The 23279-nt window shown below is 32.4% G+C and overlaps 1 protein-coding gene across 1 annotated transcript in view; it reads left to right on the plus strand.

The window, feature by feature from the left end:
• Positions 1–23279, plus strand: part of LOC124362855 (E3 ubiquitin-protein ligase RNF19A-like) — a 63058-nt gene that overhangs the window by 3609 nt on the left and 36170 nt on the right. The window contains 8 exon segments of the mRNA XM_046817714.1: positions 7073–7249; positions 9638–9904; positions 10039–10153; positions 11666–11856; positions 13762–13906; positions 18244–18266; positions 18269–18379; positions 19701–19798. Coding sequence (XP_046673670.1) covers positions 7078–7249; positions 9638–9904; positions 10039–10153; positions 11666–11856; positions 13762–13906; positions 18244–18266; positions 18269–18379; positions 19701–19798 — 1122 coding nt within the window. The 5' untranslated portion in view covers positions 7073–7077.

The following is a 23279-nucleotide window of genomic DNA, read 5'->3' on the forward strand; positions in this document are numbered from 1 at the left end:
CTACTGAAAAAAAAAGAAAATAGAAAAAAGTTTTGAACCGAATTATGTTATAGGTATTTCAACTTAGCTTATAGTATAGTTCAGAGTTATGTTTTTATATGTAAAAAAGTAATAAGTTAATGATTAATTAAAAAAACTATGATTTATGATGTGTAATTATTAAATGTAACAAACAAAGGAGTATACAACTTACTTCATTCTTACTATTTTGAAGGGGAAATGGCTGCAGTATAATAAGCGATCACCACCACAATCGAATCATCGATATTCATGATTATCTAAACTACCGAAACCAAAATGTCGATCCGAATTATGTTATAGATATTTCAAATTACAGTATAGTTCTGCTGTTTTTATATCTAAAAAAGGTAATAATTTTATGATGAATAAAAACCTATCTAGGATATGTGTATTTATAAGATGAAATAAACAAATAGTGTAATATTTAGTGTTATTTTTCACTGTTTTGAAGGATAAATATGTCTGACAGCTTGTGACACAAATAAAACAGGTTCATCACCAATGTACTTGAGGCTATTACTCAAATACCATACAAATGATTTTACTTGTTTTGAATTAATTTGGAACAATGTTGTACTTCAATACATTAAAAAGAGTTGGAAGTAATTATTTGTAAATAACTCTTATTAGAATGTTTTTGTAATCAGGATAACTCACGGTATCTCATAACGATGCATTATATTCATTTAAGTTCCCCAAACTTCTGTCAAAATCCGTATGAGTGTTTGTTTGATTTTCCATTATATGTTGATGGAGTGTAACGCTTCAGAACAGTTTTCGCCGGTTACAACATTAGTTTTTGTTTGCTTTGACTGCCTGTGCGCACATTCAACCTGCCATCTCTACGCTCGAAGTGGGTAAACTTGCTTGTGAAAGACAACAGCTGAGCAAGCATTGTTTGTGTACTAGCCTTACATATTGCAAATGTGTATTGGAGTGAGTGATTCTTTGCTTTGGTTTTGTAACTGTTTATCTGAGTTATTAGTATTATTATTATTGTAAAAATTACTTTTCTCAAAAATAGAAAGAATGTGAAAACTTAAGTCTTTATATAATATTAATAGATTTTTAAAAAACATAAAATGTGTTTTTATATAATTATTTGACCAATATATCCAATAAAAAATAAAATAATCTTTAAAATATAATTTTATACAAAATTAAAATTAAGCACAATAATGAGTTAAAAAAGAATTATTATTTAGCTTATTAAGGGTTAAAATACAAATTTTTCACTTCCAAAAATCATCATATCTACCCTGGGGTTTTTAGACAAACTTTTCTCATAAATGAACATAATTTTTTTCCACCTTGAATATATTGGTCTGGTCGTCAATGGGTTAAGAATAAACTTGTCTACCAGCCTGAGCCACAAATAATGCATGTTCATCGCCATTGTGCTTGTGACCATTACTCAAATATCACAACAATAATTTTACTGCTGAGAAATTAAAAACAATATCTATTATCTGTGTAATTAATTATAAACAGCAGGCAATAATTGGTTGTGAATAACTGTAGGCATATTTAGAATGTTTTTGTATTCAATAGTTTAGGCAGCCTATTTTTAATCGATAAATTGGTTCAATGATTCAATTGTCATGGTGGCCACCCATTGTACAACAGCCGTTTTAAGGGTTCAAACGGTCCAAATTCACCTGGTAATATTTATTGAACTCCCTCTTGGTTAGAGAGGTATAGGATTAGTTTACTACGCTAAAATGAAAGTCTTTATGTTTTAAATAACGATATTCTTTAAATTAATTTAAACAAGTTAAAATATAATTTGTACGGTATCTGAGAAATGAATATAAGTAAAACGACAATGAATATTAATTCAGAACAAAGCTCTAAGTGGATTCAAGGTAGGCTTAGTGATCTTGTACCTAAAAGTATGAAGTGTAATATATAACCTATATGTAGTGAAAAAATGAAAACTTACAGAAAGGTGTTAAGCCTATTGTTTTGTTGTAAGCACAGAGAAAACAGGTACAGTGTGAAAAAGTCACTAAACAGTTTGACTTTTGAAAATTTGAAATTAATAGTAAATATCCTGTTTAATAATATTTGTAACGTTGAGAAGGGGGTGTTGCGTCCTGTTGCACAGCAATGACAGAATGAGCTAAGGGGTGAGCAGCAGGAGAAACATTTAATGTCTAGAATTAGTGGCGGATAATCACCTGCCGCTTGCATCTGCCATGGCTAGTGTCGAGTGTTCCCTATATGTACAACACAAACATTAAACTCGGATAATATTTGTGCGTGTTTGTTTATTTGGTTGTTTCCATTCCTGCTCATTGTGAACATACAGTGTGTATACAGGGTGTTCATAAGAGGGTGTCACAAACTTCTGTGGGTGATAGATAGTATTCATCATATTAAACAGTAAATGTTATATGAACATAGGTCGAGAAATATCTTGTTTAGCTGCTAGCTGCCATTTTGTATTATTTATAAATAAATAATTATCTCTAAAACTAGTGAAGCTAAAAAAAATCAAATTTGGCACATAGGTTTGAATAGATAGGAAGGCAAATGCAAAAAAATTTTGTTGTTTTAATATTATCAAAATGGCGTCTGTCGTAAATTTTAAAAGTCAAATAACAAAAAACTAGTATAGTTATGAAACATTTACTGGGCACCAATTATTTGAACAATTTCGTTATAATTCTAGTGGTCCTTGTTTCAACGAAATCCGTCAGTGTATAAGGGAGCATAACCACTTTAAAAGTACGCTTACACAAGCCGGGAGTAGTAAACATTTTATCTTTTCAATCAATCAATATTTCTTTATTACATGAACATTAAGTACAGTAATATAGTCAAACATAGTATAATGTAATAGGAAAAGTCGCTTAGGTGTTTGTTACATCCAGAACTCCTCCAGGGTGTAGAGTGAGTCTTGACAAGGAATTCTTGAAGTGCTTTCTTCAGTGCGTTTCCAGTTAGCAATTGGAAGTCTTCTGGCAGTTGGATTTCTGAGTTTTCGTCCTATGTAGGACGGTTTTCTTTCAAAGAGGGCTGTTCGATGGCGGGGTAGAACATATCTGGAGGCATGTCGTGTGTTGTAGTCATGGAAATCGTTGTAAGTGTCAAAATTGAGTCTGTTCAACATGTAGAATTGTTTCGTATACATACAAGGCTGGTACAGTTAGAATGAGCCTAAATTTGGATACGCTTCCCTGCAGCTTTGTCGAGATTCAAGATTGGCGAGGGATCTAATTGCCTTTTTTTTGAAGGGTGAGTATCCTTTTCAGGTTTTCAAGTAGAGCTGCCCAGATGATGATAAGACCATATCTAATGTGGGACTCTACCAGTGCGTAATAAGCAGCTTTGACGGATCCCTGAGTACCCACTGATTTGAGTCGCCTCATAACGTATATGCCTGCGCATATTTTATTGGAAATGGTGCTCACATGATGACTCCATGAAAGTGTACTATCGATAGTCAGGCCCAGAAATTGTGTTTTATCAACTACTGATATGTCTGGAATATTTGTTGGTATTTCCTTTTTTCCTACTGAAATGCACTTGCGTTGTTTTTATTAGGATTTATTGCCAGATCATTCAGTGCACTGTATTTGATGGCTTGTTGGAGAGAAGTCAAGGAGTTAAGGGATAGTTCATCTGCTGTGTCATTTTTTATAAGAAGGGTAGTGTCGTCTGCATACATTATGCAGTCAGTACTGGAGCTGGCGATGAAAGTAGGGGAAGTCATTAGTTAGAAGAATAAAAAGAACTGGGCCAAGTACCGATCCTTGAGGCACACCTTGTGCCAGTGGTTTTGAAGTTGATGTGTACGATCTGGTGATGGAAGATTCAGTATGCTGTACCTCCACAAGTTGTGACCTTCCTCGGAGGTAGTTGGAGAACCATTTGTTCTCTATGCCTCTTACTTACTCCCAGATTTTCCAGCTTTTTTAAGATTAGGTCATGTCCCAGACAGTCAAAAGCCTTGCTGTAGTCAAGAAATAGGGCTGTTACGTACTTTTCGTCATCTATGCTGTCAATGATTGATTCTACTAGGCTAATAATTGCTGATATGGTTGATTTTCCTTTTTGAAATCCATGTTGGTTGACTGTGATTAGGTCATGTTGTTTAAGGTAGGCCATCAATCGCTTCAGAACAAGTTTCTCTAATGATTTTTGCAAATGTAGATATTAGCGAGATGGGTCTATAGTTCTGAGGGTCTGATTTCTTCCCTTTCTTGTGTTTTGCATAGACCTTTGACACTTTAAGCCTTGAGGGGAAGTGACCGTCGGCAAAAGATTTTGTTAATGATTGCTACAAGGGGTTGGGTTAATTCATTTGCACAGAACTTCACACTCTTTTGAAGAAAACTCATCTATGCCACTGGACGATTTGTTTTTCAGGCTGCAAATTGTTTTGATTCACCTCGTCCCAAGTTGTTGGTGTCATGCAAAATGACTGTGGCAAGGGAATGTGCAATAAGGTCGGGTTTTTTCCTGTCCACCCAGGTGCTAGGGTATGTATTTGGTTTTGAATTGTCATGCCAGCCATCTGAGTAAAGTAAGTGTTAAGGCTTTCGACTACTTCTGTAGGATTATGTAGGGTGGTGTTGTTGATGTTAAGTTTAGGGCACTCCCTGGTTGCACTGTTTCCCACGCCTCTCATTATTAATCAAACTCCATAGAGCCTTGGTCTTGTTGTCAGATTCTTCTATGTGCTTTGAGTTTGCTTGCCGATGCAGTGTTCTTAGTTTTTGGTCATATATCCTCTTACTGTTTTCTCATTATTTCTTTGTCTCGAATGTCTCCTGTTGTTTCATAGGTGTTTGAGGGCTCGTAGGTAGGAGGCTTTCATATCGGCAGATTCCAGGTCATAGTAATGAGATGGTTTGGTAGGGCCTCTGTTCTTGTGTTTCCTTTGTGGGCAGCAGATATCTAGGGCAGTACAAAGGGTGTCATGGAATATATTATATGCAGTTTCTGTGTCTTCAGCAGTTTCAACAGCATTCCATTTTTGTTGTAGAAGATGGATTTGAGATTTTCAAGGTTCTTTTTCCCCATTTGTCGCTTTAGTTTTGATGTTGAGTATAGTTTGATAGTCATCAGTTGTTATAAAAATTGTACAAGATACTAACTATTTTGAAATTTTTATAATAATTCCAAAATACTTTTTCCAATGAAATTGGTCAACGTTTAAGTGAGCACGATCATTTAAAAGTTATGCTTCCACAAGTCGCTAAACATGTCATAGTTGAGAGGTATCGGTACTTTGTTCACCATCTTCATTTTTGTGTGAGATCTTTGTAGCCATCGGGTACAAAATTATTTTTTAAGCCAAAAAACTGTTAAGTTATCATTGCCTGAGGATACAAAATAATGCATTTTATAGTGTATCTAAAATATATGTTCAAACTTGAAAAGTGATTTTCTTATGTTACACCAAAATAAAGAAATAATGTTCAATAATCAATGTTCTAAAACATCAAATCATATGTTCTCTGTCTGTCCCCAGGAATAATATTTATATAAATTGTGAACATTTAGTTATTGCAATGACATTTGACATACATCTGTATTTAACTATGTTACCTTTTTTTTAAAAAAAAATATCAATTTATTATTTTGTTATAGTGGGTATTTAATTACTTTAAAAACTAAATTTAAAAATGCATTATTCAAAATGAAGCAATCATAATAACATTAACGTTTTGTTGATTTCAATACGGTTTGATTTACGAAATTCTAGTACTTTAATTATAATCTGGTGTCTTGCATGAAGTGCTGCATAAACAATAAAAACGGGAAGGAACATTGGGTTTGGTAAGATCACATGTGGCAGCTTTATCAGCAATGAATCACCTTGTACTAGCTGATTACTGTGAATGAATGTTCATTTCAAATGAATAAGCCACACTTCATAGTAAGATTTTAATCAAGATGTATGTTTCTTGAAGAAGTCGAAATGATACTTTAGTATGGGAAGGGAATGTCCTGTGTTATTTCAATTTTCTCTTAAATCTCCACGGGACTCCCAAAGTGGGAAAGTCAACAATCCAAGTTTATTAGGTGTATTGAGAGCTTGTGTTCGAGCAGTAATACGCTTTGTCATTGCGCAAACACTAAATGTTAACTAGTTACTAGTTTTATTCACTTTTGTTGCTGCTTTCACAGCTATTGTGGATAGTTAATATCTAGGCTAGTTTCATGCAAAGGATTTTATTTGTAGAGAATCTTTTTAATTGCTATAAATATAATTTAGCAGCTTACAAATCTGTAAACTTTCTTACTTTATAGAATGATATGAAATTATATGTATTCAGTGCATAAACAAAATGTTGAATGCATTTTTTATCATTGTAAAGTGATGGTTATGAAATACTAATTTATTTATTTGATTTAATATAGTTTACTAGTGATATTAAATTAAAATGTTTCTAATGCTCCAAGATTCTTCATTGTTTATTTGAATTATTATTAAAAAAATATTGATTAACCTAAATGTTGTAAAACATAAATAAAAGTACATTGGACTTGCAATAACTCTTAAAACCTTTTATATTTTTTATTTCAAATTTGTTGAGATTAGGTTATTAAAAGAAAATAACCAAAAACTGTTATTGTTGTAGTACAGACAACACAATATACAATACCATGTATATGCTTTGGCATTTACAAGTATAGTTTAGCTGCTTTTAATTTTTTCATCTTGATACAGTCTCAGCTTTAAACTCCTGACTAAAAACTATCTTTGAATGCAGAAAGAAATCCAATTTTACGAGTCCAATTTCATGATTGCTTCTTTTCATGTTTCTTGAAATACATTCCTCATTAACTTATTTCAACATATACTTATCATCTAGAAACAAAATACACAATAATTAAATCAATTTTTTGTGCCTACATTTTTGCTCACATTCAGTTTGGTGATTGTCATATTTAGTATTTCTAGTATACATTAATAATACTACTATTTTTAAAGTTACTTGTATATTGCAAAATTGTAATAGTATTATTATTTTATTTAATAGTACAAAATTTATCTTGTATTGTATAAGGCTGTAACAGCGAATGTCTCTTACAGATATAATGCGCAAGTCTGGCAATGATAGTTCGGATACACATTCGACCTGCTCGTCTGGTAATCAACACAAACGTGGTCTAGCTCGCTTCTCCCTCCGCCGGTTGCTGTACTCCAGTCCTCTGTTGGCTCGTCGCATCCGAGCTGCTTCCGCCTCCTCCCGCAACTTGAAACATGCCGGTAAGTGGAGTGTATGTTTACAGAAATATTTATAATGTAAAAAAGGTAACCTACATGTTTCTGACAAAATCCTGAATAACTATTTTTCCTATTCTCTTTATTTTGCCCAAGAGCGTCTTGACTTGGTTGTTGGACTGACACAATATTAGACTCTTACCAGTTTATTATATCAGGCATTGAAACAAAATAGTCTCTGCCAGTCTTGCTTCTTTTTTTATAGTTTAATAAACACTCATATCGTTGTGTACTCGTAGTTTAGCTCACTAAATCCAGTAATGTCTTAAGTTTTTAAGTCTTGTTTTTTATTTACAAGTTTGACCAATTGACTATTTTAAAAATCTTTAGGGATGTGTAATAACATCAGGTGATGATGTTGATAGATTTCAACATCAACTCTCACTCTTCTCCAAAATGGATGGTACGGTATGACAAAAATATTTTTAATGAATTGACTCATTTGGTAATATTTTGGATTAAAAGTGTTAGAAAAAATCAACAGCGCCAAGAAACCAATTTATCTTTACTTGACATTGTACAAGGTGTAACAAAACTCTCTAAACAAACTTTAGGATATTGTTCTATGGACCAAGATGGGCTATATAAACTAAACAATTGTCTATCACTTGTCGTTTTCCATATTTTTAGGTTTCATTTTTTATTTCAGAAACTAATTTAAATAAAAAAACTCTTAAGTATGGTACAATTATTTTTCCTGCAGTCTCAAATCAAGATAAAAATTAATACTGTATAATTGTATCACATTTGAAGGTTTCAGAGAGTTGAAGTTTTTAAGCTTTTTAATGGTTGTAATACAAAGTTAATGATGCTGCAAATATGTAACAAAACAAAACAAAAATGTGATATCTAGTTAAAACAAAGGTAAAATTCAAACTGCAACTGAACACTATTGGACAGTCAGTTGACTTCTAATCTTCACCATTCTCCTACATTTATTAAGAAGAATGGCTTCAATATTACCTTTAACATGAAGTATCTTGCATTGGAGTTACTTTGTAATCATCCCAACAATTCCTCCTCAGTTGTACGAGAGTTGGAGATTAGAAACAATTGCATTTGTCTTATTATGCTTTCAACATATATTTCTAATGCATTGTTGCACTGCAGAATCAATGGTAAGAAGAAACCAAAATTCTATTATGTGTTTTTATGTATTATTATAAAAAATTCCTGTAAGAGCCCATAAGACTGGAAAATTTTTAGCCTCATTTACAATTTTTATCACAGTGTAATTTATTTGAGATCAATATGTATGTTCCTGGTTTTGTGATTATTGTAGTTGTCATAGGAAGTGTGATGTAATTGTGGTCTAGACATTCTCTGTTGTGTAAATATATTCTGATTAGACCAGTTGCTTTAAGACTTCCGGGATTTACCGTTATTTCTCTTCTGAGTGAGCCAAGAGATAAGTTGTTTGTTCTCAGAATTTCCTTGTGTATAATTCTGTTTTCCTTGATTTCCATCAACATCAATGGATCACGTACTTGGAAGTTTTAAATTATTTCCTGATCATAGTTATTTTAATAAACCATTTGTCAGCAAGAAAATTCATGTCCTTTATGTTTTAATTTTGTAAACAATCGTTAACATCATTTAGTTTGAACCTATTATTTATTGCCATATCCATATATTGTCAACTGATATGATTATAAACCTAAGGACTTCCTTAGTCTCAGTGGATCCAGTGATCATGAGACCAAGTCCTCAAGGACTGGTGACAAAATAATAATAACAAGTACTCACTCAGTCAGACAAGTTACCCACCATTTCCATTAATCCTGAGGTGGGGAAGTAGAATACCCAAACATCTTCACAATTTGGCACAAGTCCATTGGTATGGAGGAAAATCAAAGATGCTTTCAACTGACTCCATGGAGTTCCATATATGACACATTCCTCAGTGATTTTCAACCACTACCTCAAAGAATCCAATCCAGAAATGGAATCTTAAAGTTAGTGAGAGAAGAGAAGCACTGCCGGTTCCTGCGTTTCCAGTCTTTGGTGGAGAACAACCCTCCAATTTGTCGAAGGACTGCTAGGAGCTTCTACTCAGAATCGTAGGGAACTCCTGATATTCTGACTCAATTGGCTGGAAGACAAGTTTGGAATTCTTAAAGCTGTGGTGCAGAGCTGTTGGTTAAGTATCAAATGCCAAAAGGCCACTAACGATGTACAATAATGCAATTGCTTGTATTTCCCAGGACAGAGAAGAATTCTCTCATTCAGGATTCTTTATGAACGTGGAAAAGTAGAATCAGAGATTAACTTATATCTTGTGTGCATCTAGTCATGGCTCCACCCCATTGACAATCACTTTGTGGTAATCATCAAACATGGTCGTGATATATTGATCTGTCTTTTGTGTTGCAGCCACCAAGGAGAGCTGTGAGGTGGGTGAACGGGAGGCACCATCACCCTGGGCAGCCACCGCCAGCCGGCCCTCTGTCTCCATGGACACCGGGGTAGCCGAGTGTCCGTTGTGTCTTGCTGAACTACCTGTAGAATACTTTCCTCGACTGACTACCTGTGCTCATCGCTCTTGCTACGACTGCTTCCAACAGTATCTTCGCATTGAGATCTCAGAGTCTAGGATTAGTGTTGCTTGCCCGGAGTGTTCGGAACCTATGCATCCCAATGGTAATTTTTATTTTAGTTTATTCTTTATAGTTCTCCAGTGTAATAATCATTAAAAGCTTTAAATAAATACATTTGTACTTTAGTTTTAGACAAATACACAGATCATTGTGATACAAAATTTTTGATTCTTTTAGACATTCGAATGATCCTGAACGACAAGTCTCAGTATGAGAAGTATGAAGATTTTATGGTGCGGAGGGTGCTAGCTGTGGATCCTGACACTCGCTGGTGCCCTGCCCCTGACTGCAGGTAAGTCTTCACTTAGGGTACCTCAAATTTAAAACCAACCTTTTTTATTTGTGGGTATAGTTTTATAATATTATTTTCGTAAACAATATACACAAATTAGTAGTGTTTAATTTTAGGATTAAACCAAGAAGTAATGAATTATATTAAAAACTTAATAATAGCTATATTTTTTAATCCTAAATCTCTAAAATATTCTTGAAACAAGTTATATAAAATACAACAAACTAATAAATTATTTTTAACAACAAATTAATGTTAATTTCTTTTTTTGTGTGATATTTGGATCTTATTAACTAAAATCTGAATATGAAAATAATAAAGATCAAAGTTCATCATTACTTGAACTGAAGATATAAAAAACAAAACTGTCCAGTTTGATCTAATTCATATTTTACTTTTAGACTCTTAATACTATAGCACTATGAAAAAATTAATCAAATCAAATACTTGATGCAAATAAAAGTGTATCAATACCCGTTGTGAATTGCTGATGAGATGATGTCATCCAACAGTGGTCAATTGCATTAGCATTCTGATAAGGCCGATTTCACACAAGCACTAAATGCCTAGCGCATTTGCATGCTAGATGCATGCTTAGTCGTCCACAAATCTCTGACTGCCCACTGGCTGGACTTGTGACTGGCAAACAATTGTTGAGCATTGGTGCACACAGAGTGACCGATTTTCACAGTGGCCCAATACAGATCCACTTTTGAGATCTGTGACCAGTTTTTGCATCTTAACTCAACTTTAGTACAGGTGTCTTTGATTTCAGTTTTGCCGTTATTAACCTTGTTTTACTGTTAAAAATTTGTGACTTTGACTCTGAACGGCTTATAGTAGAAAAGTAGAATTTTTACCTGTGTTGTGGAATCAAGAAACAAGTTAATAGTCCACACACATGTTCCTTGAATGATCTTTCACACCTACGATAATAACGAAAATAATTATAGCATCGTCACTAAACTCAGAGTACAGTAGGTAAAACTGAGTTGATAGAAACCTGGAATGTAAAATGGGATGAACTCAAAACTGTCTTCCCACTTTTCTGCGTTGTCTTACAGGAAGGAACAGCAAAGCATTATAAAAAAATAAACATTAATCTTCATTCATGTTGGTTCATCAAAAGACGACTGTTGGATGAGGTTGGGAAGAGGAACTTGAATAATAGTAAAACACTGAAACACGTTAGCCGCCGGAAAGGATTTTGCGATTTCGCTGCTACAGCCAACAGCATATTTCCAGCGTTTCAAAGCATTTTGTGACTTGTACAAATTCGCTCTGAAGGTTAGTTAGGCGTAGCAGTTAATTTCAAGGAAAGTATTATCAGCTGGCTCGTTTCTATCAATGCACAGTATGTCTTTTATAGCCTTTAAAATGCTAGTCTCTCCATGATTCCAGATATTTTGAATGTTCAAGATTGTGGACATTCTGCATTGTCTAATTCTAACTTGCAGTACTTTCTAAGCTTGAGAGTAAATTAGTTAAACAGTGCCTGGTGTATTGTTGTAGTTATGCTGTGATTGCTACTGGATGTGCGAGCTGCCCCAAGATCAAGTGTGAACGGCCAGGCTGTGACTCCTATTTCTGCTATCACTGCAAGGCGGCGTGGCATCCCAACCAAACCTGTGATGCAGCCAGGGCCCAGCGCTCTCCTAATGTGCGGTCTTCTTCTGTGTCATTCAGTCAGGACTCTCAGCACAGTGAGTATCTGAATAACATAACTATAGCAATAAAAATTACTCTGTGGTGGGAGGAGGGTGGGGGTGTAGATTTCTTACTTAAATTTACTATATTACCCAATCCGATTCTTCGTAGAAATTAGGTACCATTATATAATATAATATAGTATTGGTATTATATTATATAATATAGTATTGATATTATATTATGGGTATTATAATGTGTATTAAATATACTGCACATAATATGTTTGTAATACCTGCATATAAGGTCATAACAGTTGTATAGTTAAAAATGAATGGCCTCATACAGAGATGTGAAATTATGTATTTAATTAATTCAATGATTTGTGTACTTTTTATGATCAAAGGATGAGTGATTTAGAAGAAGTGATATTGTTATCTCGGATATGGATAAACTCAGATAATATGGAGATTGCAATAAGATATCTCAATATTAATCAATCAAAATAGTATATACAATAAATTACATGTACAGGTATAACTATCCAGCTGCAACCAATAGGTGCGTTCTAACCTCGTACCGTTTATTATTGCTTGAACTAACAACGGCTAATAAAGCAATGCAAATGGTGTGGTGCTGGTATGGTATTCTGCACCTTCGAACATCAAAAAAAGGATGATGGATACTATGACTTGTACTGTACTGTAATAGATAGGAATATGCTGTAAACAACAGCTCAATATATACTTAAAGTGGTTAAAAATGTTACTCTAAAATAAGTATAGAAATAAGCAGCTCCTTGTTCCTTACTTGGTCAAAACGTAGGGATCGGTTGATTTAGAACCATTTTAATCTGCCATTTTATTGTATTTAAAGTCAGTTAAGGAGTTTTATAAAATTTATTATCACAGTCTATAAATATTCACTTATTAATGGCTAACTAATGATCAAAGGTAACATTTGTATATGTGTAGGCTGCTTTGAAACATTGTAAACCTAAAAAGACAGTTCAATCCAATTTAGTTAATTTTTAAATATTATAATATAGCTGTAAAATCTCATAGCTAATAGCAAAAGAAAATATCTATCGTTATTAAAGTATTAGTAACTGTTTTTTCTAATTTTATGTCAAGCAAAAATTGTATGAAAACTGATAAGAAGAGAAATCATTCTCTAGCCACATCAAATATTGCTTAAAAAAGACCAAACTTTTGATACCTTGTTTGTTATAAACAAATCATAAACAACAGAATAAAAGCATGTTTATAACTCTTCTGTTATCTGTATCTGTACACTTTTTGCCTGAAATGGATTGTATGAGAGTAGTAAACATATAATGAAGCAATATAAACTGGTTTGATCATTTCCTTCCCTTACAGCATAGGAAATTACAATCAGCAAATGCAAACATAACGTATCTAAGCAAGGACACAACTCAACATTGTATAATTTATATACAGGTAGAAAATAAAAAATGACTAGATTAGACATGGGCGATTATATAATAGACAAGGCCATTATTAGATTAGAAAAACCATGATAGCACAAACAAAGATGGAAATTAACATTTTACAAGCAATATTATGTCATAAGCAAAACCAGATCTTAAAGAGATTCTCTTAAGCAAAGGGTGTTAATTGGTGTGGCATGAACAATTGTGGGTCAATAAGAACATGCAACGTTCATGAACAATCATTTTACAAATTAGAATGTAATTGATGCGCATGAACAAATATAGCATTGAATTAAATTTAAATGGTAACCAGGTTCAAACCCAGTTTGTGGAACTGGAATTAGATTTTCCTCGATCCATTGCAAGACCTAGTGTGGATCCACCGATCTGAGTTTTCAATTTGACCATATCAAATTGTTTTCAGGTTTGATATGCCTATTTTATATTTGTTCTGTTATACAGCTATAATACTGAATGTTATTGTACAATGTGGTGTTACGTGTGATAGGAGATGACATCAAGCCGTGCCCCAGCTGCCAAGTACTGATAGTGAAGATGGATGACGGCAGCTGTAACCATATGACCTGCGCTGTCTGCGGTACAGAGTTCTGCTGGCTCTGTATGAAGGAAATAACAGACCTTCACTATCTCAGGTAATTACCAGACTTATAATCAGTCTTTTGTGGATACTTGATAATAATATTGGTAACAATTTCAGTTTGTTTGTAATCTAACTAATAAACGCGTTTTTCTTATATGAAATGCAATCTTGACTAAATAAGTAAACTGATTGACACTTTCAAACAAACAGTACTTGGTGTAAGGTGTTTTTCCAAATTAAGCTGAACCAATAAAACCAGATGAAACTGTATTTGAACAACTGTTTGACATCTGCGTGGACTTATAGTCTGTTTCATTAAAACACCATGAAAGGCACTCAGGATATTTATAAATGAATTGTATAGGTTATATTTGTACAATATCTAAAAACACGCATTGTCTGTTAGATAATATAAATTTCTGTACTTCCCCCATGTGTGCTAGCACAATTAAACAATCTGTTTAAAGTTGTGTTTGAATATAGGGTTCTAATGTTATTGTAGGAATAAAAATATATAGTCCTATTTTTTTTACTATTTTTATATTTTCACTGACATATTTATCAAAGTTTTCATCTGGGTTAGCCATTTTTATAATTAGTTTAATATAAAACAAAAAAGAATTCACTGCAAACGATCACTATTTCAAAGGAATAAACTCCTATTAGTCATAACATTACACAGGAACAAAGCTTACACACTGGTCTGCAGAGTTGCACTGACACTCTTCCTGTACAAAAAACCCGTAAAACGTGCCAACATACAATCCAAAAAGGCAGTCAGTAGCTACAAAAACCAGTTTATGCTCAATAACAGGAAACCAAGAACAACTGACCTGAATAGCGTAAAACTGCCTTTGCCAACCAAAATATTATTTAAACTGTCTGTAACCAAATTAATTTAATAATTCAAAATTAAATTGCAATACAGGCTGATCTTGGTCACCACAACTTTTTAGCAACAAAATTATCATTTTGATAATTACTGAGGCTGAAAAAAAATTTAATTTCTATCTTGAGAATGAACTGACATATAGAGTAGAAATTATGTATGAAACTTAATTTCTATTTAAGGAACATGTAGTTCAATGATGATGCCTGTCACTCCATAGGATTTGGCCGGGCGCTAGCAAACATTTTAACATCGTTCTTAAGGAAACAATATGATGACAATGAGAAAATAACAGAATAAATAAATTTATAAAAAACTGAGTAAAATCATATAGTATTAACATGTAACATAGTAACACATATAGTCTAACGAAATAAGCTATAGACAAAATTTTGCTTGCAACCTTAGCGAAGCATAGTGTGGCGTCTTCTACCTTGTATATAATAATTTAATTAATTCAAATAAAATGATTTGACAGTTTGTGGCCTGAACATGTTTATTTGATGTCTATGCTAAAAGTTAGGTTTTTAATTGGAACTCAGGAACTAATTGCTGACTAAATCCAAAAGGTTAAAATAAAATATTATTGTGGCCTCATCTTACTTTTTTTTAATAGCTATTTATATTTGCCTCTTAGGTTGGCCTTTTTGAGAAGCTGACAGTAGTTTAATATTATTTTCATATTGTAGTATTTTTAGTATTAGGATCAATAGTGGTATTTGCCCATATACTGTGTTTTTGTCAATAAAGAGATTGATTGATTAAATGATCGATAACAAGTATCTAAATGTTATTAAACATGAGTCCAAATTGAGTGTTTTCTAGTATTTTATAAAATGTGTAATTTGTTAACTGTTATATTCCACTTAAACTAAGTAAAACAGTCCATAACTGAACCATATAAAATACTGGTACCAATATTTGTAATTATGTACAAGGAATAATCTAAACAAATTGCCCTTTGGTCAATAAAGAAACACCGAATCAGATAAATATATTTTATTATATACTTTTGAAAACTACATATTTCCTCTGTTTTCTACGTAATTGCCATTAAGATTTAAGGACTAATCATATGTTTTGACTAACTTAGAAATGCCTTTTTCAAAAAATTTTTCCACTGGCACCTTTAACCAAGAATCAAGAATCTTTATTGTCGGCCCACAATAGCTGCATTGACAATGTCATCAGATGGTTTATACATATACACAGTATAACACCAACATTAAAGAATAAAATAATACATACTACATACTTATGGTAAATAGTACAAGTTACAAAGCATAAAAACTAAAAGAATAAATTGTCTACATTACAAGAAAGCATTTCGTCTACTGTATAAAAAGCTTTTTGTCTTAACCATTTGAGCAAAGCATTTTTAAATTTTGTGCAAGGAACATCTTTGGCCATTAAAGGTAGCTTATTAAATAATTTTACATCAACATAAAAGTATGTGTGCTGGGTCTTAGTTAGCCTAGCGTATTCTAAGTCAATAAGGTCTCGATATCTGGTGGAATAATCATGACTAGAGTTTCTAAGACTAAGTGTTTCAAGATTTTCTTTAACAAACATTAAACTTTGAAATATAAACATACAAGGTACAGTAAGAATATTATGTTCTTTAAAAAAAGGTTTACATGAGTCACTAAAGGCTATATTGAAAATTGTGCGTAAAGCTCTCTTTTGGCATAGAAAAACCTCCTTAGCACCAGTTGAATTACCCCAGAGGAGAGTTCCATACAGAAGATGTGAGTGGAAAAGTGCAAAGTACGCTTTTAATAGCAATGTGAAGCTAGTACAAGTTTTGAGTTTTTTTAACAGAAAAATTACTCTGGATAAACGGGTACAAAGAATATCTGTGTGATTTTTCCAGGTAAGCTTAGTGTCCAGGTTGATTCCAAGTAGCTTAACAGAGTTATGTATAGAGTTATTTCTTAAACTAAAATTAATATGTTCAGTCTTATCTTCGTTAATTTTTAAGCCATTAGCGGAAAACCAGAGGTCAGACCTTTCCTTCATGTAGCCAATCATAGCCGAGTTAATTTCAGAGAGCAAGTTAGAGCACATCAAGGTAGTGTCGTCAGCATAGAGTACACTTTTATTAGGCACAAATTTGGGAAGATCGTTGATGAAGACCGTGAATAAGAAGGGACCCAGAACAGAGCCCTGGGGGACCCCCGCTTATAACCTGCTTAAGGTCCGACCTCTGATCACCCATTTTAACAAACTGGTACCTATTACTAATATATGACATAAATAGTGAAAGCTCATTGCCCTCAATTCCATAGTAATTTAGTTTTCTGATAAGCTCTTGGTGGGGCACAGTGTCAAAGGCCTTGGTTAGATCTAAGAGTAAGGCACTAACTTCTTCTTTTTTTTCAAAACTATGAATAATGTATGACACCACACTTTCAACAGCCTTAATAGTGGATAAATTATGTCTAAAACCGAATTGTGCTGACAGAAGTAATTGATTTTGTTCAAAGTAATGTTCAATCTGACATTTAATAATACTTTCAAATAATTTAGATATAACTGGTACCAAGGTGATACTGGTAACCAGCCAGTGATAGTGTCTTTGCGTTCATCTTCGACATAAAAACTATGAAAAAAGCAACTTGTTCATATGCATAAACAGATGATAATTGGTTCAGAGATTATGTAACGTCAATCTTCTCTAGCTGTTTCATTGATTTTGTAAATAAGTTCATCACTCACCACTGATGACCTGCCACTCCTTTCTTCGTCATGAATGTTTGTTCGTCCACTTTTAAAGAAACTAACCCATCCACGTACCTCCCTTCACTCTTAATGTTTGGCTAATAAACGGCACAAAGTTTCCTATGAGTAGCTGCCGCTGAGTGTTTTACTATGAAAAACCTAATTTTAGCTCGCACTTCGTATTTGGCAGGAAACTCAAATGTGGCACACATTTAGCAAAGCCATGTGAACGAGAAAATGAGCTGGTGTTCTGGCAACCTTCAAATAATCATTGCTGGTGCCAATTGACCTACCACGCATGTGCTGGTGTGTGAGAGAGAACACTACCCCTATTACTGTTAGTCCTATAAACGAATGGGGATTAATTTTGGTATAGCCCTCTTATAAATATATGTAACAAAAACATTGGTTTTTGCAAAAGCCTCGGACTTTTGAGGGCACAAAATCAAAGTAAGGGAGGCACAAAGGTCCTTTTAGGACTAAGCGCAGGGACAAACTGTCCTTTTCCCTCAGGAAGAAAAAAAAACATATTTAATTTTAGTTTGGATTTTAGGGGTTACATTAATAATGTGACCATTAATAATTCTACCATAGCAGTTTCACATTACTCATATAATCTCTTGAAGTAAACATGTAAAAAGGTAGCTTCCATCACAATTTCCAACGTACAAGTTAATTTCAACTTTAATACAAGAAAGTTACACACTGAGAATAGTTGTTTATATAAAAATAGTAAAGGATGGTCATCTTGAGAGCTTTTTCTCTCTGTTCTGTTACAGTCCATCAGGATGTACGTTTTGGGGAAGAAACCATGGTCCCGGAAAAAGAAAATCTTATGGCAGTTGGGGACACTGGTTGGTGCACCTGTGGGAATAGGGCTGGTCGCAGGCATAGCGGTTCCTGCCATCATCATCGGTAAGTGGTCATCACATTAATTTGTTAGTTTTTATTAGTTGAGTTATACTAGTTATCATTATGTGAAATGCAGTGACTCATATAGTAATGATGATTAAGACCTCAGAATGTAATTAATTACTTACTACTTGTGAGGCTATTAATATACCTTATCAAGAAAAAAACATGTTGTAAGTTCAGAGTTATATAATGATTCTTTTGTTACAAATTTAGGTAACTGTTTATATACCCAACAGGAAATTAATAATATGACCTTTGAATGTTGCATCAGACTGGTCTACATTATCACCAGCTAAGAAGTTTTATCTTCTCTCTCGAAGCAAACTCTCTTTTATAGTTTCTGTGTTTAAGTTAAGTTCTCTGGTTTTTTATGTTTGATTATAAGACATTGTTTTTTAATTTAGAAATTTAACAATTTTTAATAAACTAATATTGTTTATAATAAAAATATAAAGATAAAAAATGTCTAATAATAATTAGATGAATTAATAATATTTATAATACTTTTTTTACATCGACCTGAAAGAATTCACTAAAATTTTGGTATTGATGGTTTAATATGAATTTTGATGTTGAATTACGTATTAAACATTTTGTTATACTTATAAATGTATGTTTGGTGGAGTATATATTGCCTACAATAAACATTTACAACAAAATAAACTTAAGAATTTAGTTAACTGCTGATTAACATTGTATTTGTATGCTTGATCTTGATGACAAATGTGTACAAATGACTTCATTGTGAGAAAGTCTAAGAGGTCGGAGAAGATAATGATGGCTAAAAATGTCAGTTTTTACTGTCTATTGTTTATTAATGAGGTGACTAGAAATGTGTTCTATCTTCACATTAGATAACAGATTTAGGCAAATATTCTAGAGAATAGAATTTGTGTCTGTACATCCCTGCAGTATTTTTGTCATATTGTGTTGTTGCTCTATTATATTACATTAATGTATAACTTTATTTGATTAAAAAATTAATTTATTACTTTAATGTTATTGTTTATAGCATATTATGATTAAAATCGTCGATTTTACTAAAAGAATTTCTTGATTTTTGTACAATTTTGTGAATTACTTGAATTTAGGTATCGGTTATATTTTAGGTAGAATCTAATTGTTATATTTGGTATTAATCTAAAGCTTTTTCAAAAATCACATCAAAATGAAAAAAAAAAAACACTTATTGGGAATTTTTAAAAAGAAGTAGTGAATGAAGAATATATTACAACTTGTACAATGTGTGATCAATGTTAAAGACTTGTATTGTTGGATTGTGGGAAGGTACAGTTCTGCCATTCTTTATTTCTTTTATCAGGCATCCCAGTCTGGGTTGGGAGAAAACTGTACACCAAGTATGAACATGCCAACAAGCACAAAAGAAATCTGTACATAGCAGCTGGTGTAACAGCGTCGGTGAGTGTTTTATTTCGTATATCATTCATGTAGTCTGTGTTTTTTATGAACCATTTATGTGTATGTTTTATTAGCTAGTGGTAATATCAAGTATTTTTAATTTTCTGGTTTCAGAAGACAGTGACTTCAACAATAAGTAGTATTGTGTTAATTTCTCGGGTATGAATCTTGAAATTTGTAGTGGTTTAAACTAAAAAGCCGTGTTAAGCCAATTAAAAATGTTTGGTTACGTAATAGATTAAAAATGTTTTCCAAATATTTTGATTTTGTCTCTTAATGATGATAATTTTCTTAAAAAATTGTATCGCTTCATACATGCCTAAAGTGGTGACTTAGTGCACATTTTAAGTTAGTGGATCAAAGTCTGTTTCAGTAATATTAAAGTTACATTTTTAGGACATGTTTACTAAAAAAGTATGGATAGGTATATTTAAACTTTTGCAGCTATAAAAAATATTTCCCGATGTATAAAGCAATTTGTTACTTTAATCCTAATTATCTTATTTAAAAATAAAATATGTTAATTAGTGTGTCAATATATGTTTTGGATACCTTTAAGAAAAACTTAAATATTGTAGCTATTGTTAGCTATGAATTGAGAACCGCTGCCAGACTATGTACATCACCATTAATGTTTCTCTGTGGCCTGTGTGAGTGCATGAGTGTGCACACGAGTACACAACAACTCACCTCTCTGACCGAGGTTTGGTTCAAAATTGACAATATACAATTGCCATCACATCGAGGTTGACTTTTATTTGTTTAATGGTACTCAAAGCTGACTCACTTATTTAATTTTAAATATAGTGGTTAGTTTTACAGTGACAAATTTATTGATATGAAGATTTATATCTCCTGCAAATTTCACTTAAATAATTCAAACTGTCTTTAACCTAAGAACTGGCAACTAAGTTACCTCTATTAGCAGGCCTAATTTTCACGTTTTACAATGGTTTTTTTATAAAAATATAAGAAATACTAAAAGTTATTTGATTATGCATTGTCATATATCATTTTCTTCATAAACGTATGTATGTTTTAACATTCATATTTATACAAGTAAACATTTGTTTTTATTATATTTTGGAATATTTGAATTTGTTTTCTTTTTGGGAGAAACTATACCTATAAAAGTGCTATATATTTGCAAAATCAAAATCACAAAATTAAAAAATTATTTATATGGTTTTCTAATTTCAGGAAACATATAGTTTGATGAATTATTTCAGAAATTTTTCTTTTTTACTAATAAAACTTGCAATAGAGCATTTTGATGACTTTATCCTGGTAATATGTTACATTGCAACAATAATATTTTTTGTACGCATATAACAGTATTATTACAATATTATGCATCAGAGAAATACTTTTCAGAACATGTTTATACCATTTGACTAAATAATAACACCAAATAACATAATATACTTGCCAGATACCACTATATTATCCAGATGCTACTATTATTTAACATCTTATCTTACCGGGGACCTAAAAAAACTACGTATCCTTTGCCTCCTTTTGGACATTCTCCATGTGATTATAAGCATTCTTTTCAAGCATAGTAAAATATTCGTTTTCTTGTTTAATCAGTGCATCATAGTCTTCTTGAAAATCCTCAACATGCTTTTTAATTTTACCCAAAAGCGAGTCATTATTAGAAAGAGCAAAGTTTATTTGACTTACTATGAAAATTACATGTCATTATGATGATCGGTTCTTGGATGTTTGCGAGAAGTAGGCCACTCTATCTCTATCTATTTCTTGTTACTACATGATGTAAGTAGGTCTAGATTAGGTTTTAGATCTTCTATCTAATATGATACGTACTACCAAAGTTAAAGATAACCTTTACAAGTGCTCACGTGATTTGAGCTTGAATTTGGATACTATCTTAAAGGATGTTTTTCTTTTTTCGCCAGAAGTGTGGAGTGGCACTGCGCTACGGAAGTCCACACTGATGGCCGAGCATTTCTGATCAGTACTAAATTTTTTGTTTTAGTCGCTATATTGAATGTATTTTATGAGATTTTGAAACCACTGTGACTGTGTTATCATGTGATATTTATTCTAGGTTATATTCATATCTTTATTCTAGGCTATATTGATAACTTTTATAGTATGATATGAACTGAAAATAATTTGTTAAACACATTAAATTGTGAGATCCGGGTTCGACTCCCGGCGCAGCAAGTACTTTTTGCGATTCAGTGTTTATTGAAATTAAATAAGGCTATTGCCATTTATATAATTTAATGTAAATAAAAGTCGTTTGACAGGTATTTGGTCTTCCGATCATATGTTAGTTTGCTTATTTAAACTCATATGTGACAGATACGGCCAAATACAAAATAATTGAATCGGAAAAAGTAGGCGCTCTGTGGTGTAATGGTAGCACATTCACCCGGCAAGTGAGAGATCCGGGTTCGACTCCCGGCGGAGCAAGTACTTTTTGCGATTCAGTGTTTATTGAAATTATATATATATATATATATATATATATGAAGATAAAATACATAATATATAAACATACCCACTTTAGTGGATTACTGGTTTTGGGAATAATGTTCATCATTGTTCATGAAAAATAACCTTCAAACAAAGAATTGGATTCCGGCTCATTTTGCACAGATATGGTAAAACAACCCTTAGTTACTTAAACTCTACTTTCTTACATAAATATAGGCAAATATTTATATAAAAAAAACTATAAATATATAAATATAAAAAATATAAATCTTCAAACCATACTAAATATGTATCATATTAACATCTTGAATTGTACACTATTTTTTAAAAAACAGTATTTGTGTGTGAACAAGCTAAAAAATCTAATTTTAAATTATTATTTTCATATCTGTATATAACGGCATATTAAAGAAATTTATCTTTTGTTGATAGAATGATGTACATAATATTATACTTTACAATTCTTTCTAAGTGTCAATGTAAGAGCTAGCAGAAGTTAATCGAACGGTTAAAATTTATGGGTGACTCGTGCACGTTTAGGTTTTAATCATAAACAATTATACTTGTAACAGTTAATAAATCAGTATATCAGCAAAACATTAGTTCTACATTCAAGATTTCTAATTTTCTGTAGATCTGGTCATAATCAGTATTACTTTCTTTCGCAAGCAAGCAATCTGCGTCAGTAGTTTTTATGAATAAGCCTTTTATCACTGCAGTGGGCTGTTATCTGCAATACTATTCACAACAACACACACTGTGACTAACCCGTCAATAAATAGCAAACTGATAAGATTATTACTGACTGGTGATTAATAAATTCTCTTCTTTTCTTTTTATGTAGCCATGACATTTCAAACCTTCTCAAGGTAACCGTGAAGAATCATTATATAATAATATTTTGTTCTGAATAAATGTATGAGGTGGAATGAGCTTATAAAACTTAATGTACTGAAAGTGTACTCATTCTACTTGTAACAGACTGAGTCAACACCTTAAAGAGAAGTTGCTAGCA

This window comes from Homalodisca vitripennis, chromosome 5 (assembly GCF_021130785.1).
Source record: "Homalodisca vitripennis isolate AUS2020 chromosome 5, UT_GWSS_2.1, whole genome shotgun sequence".
In the NCBI taxonomy this organism is placed as follows: domain Eukaryota; kingdom Metazoa; phylum Arthropoda; class Insecta; order Hemiptera; family Cicadellidae; genus Homalodisca; species Homalodisca vitripennis.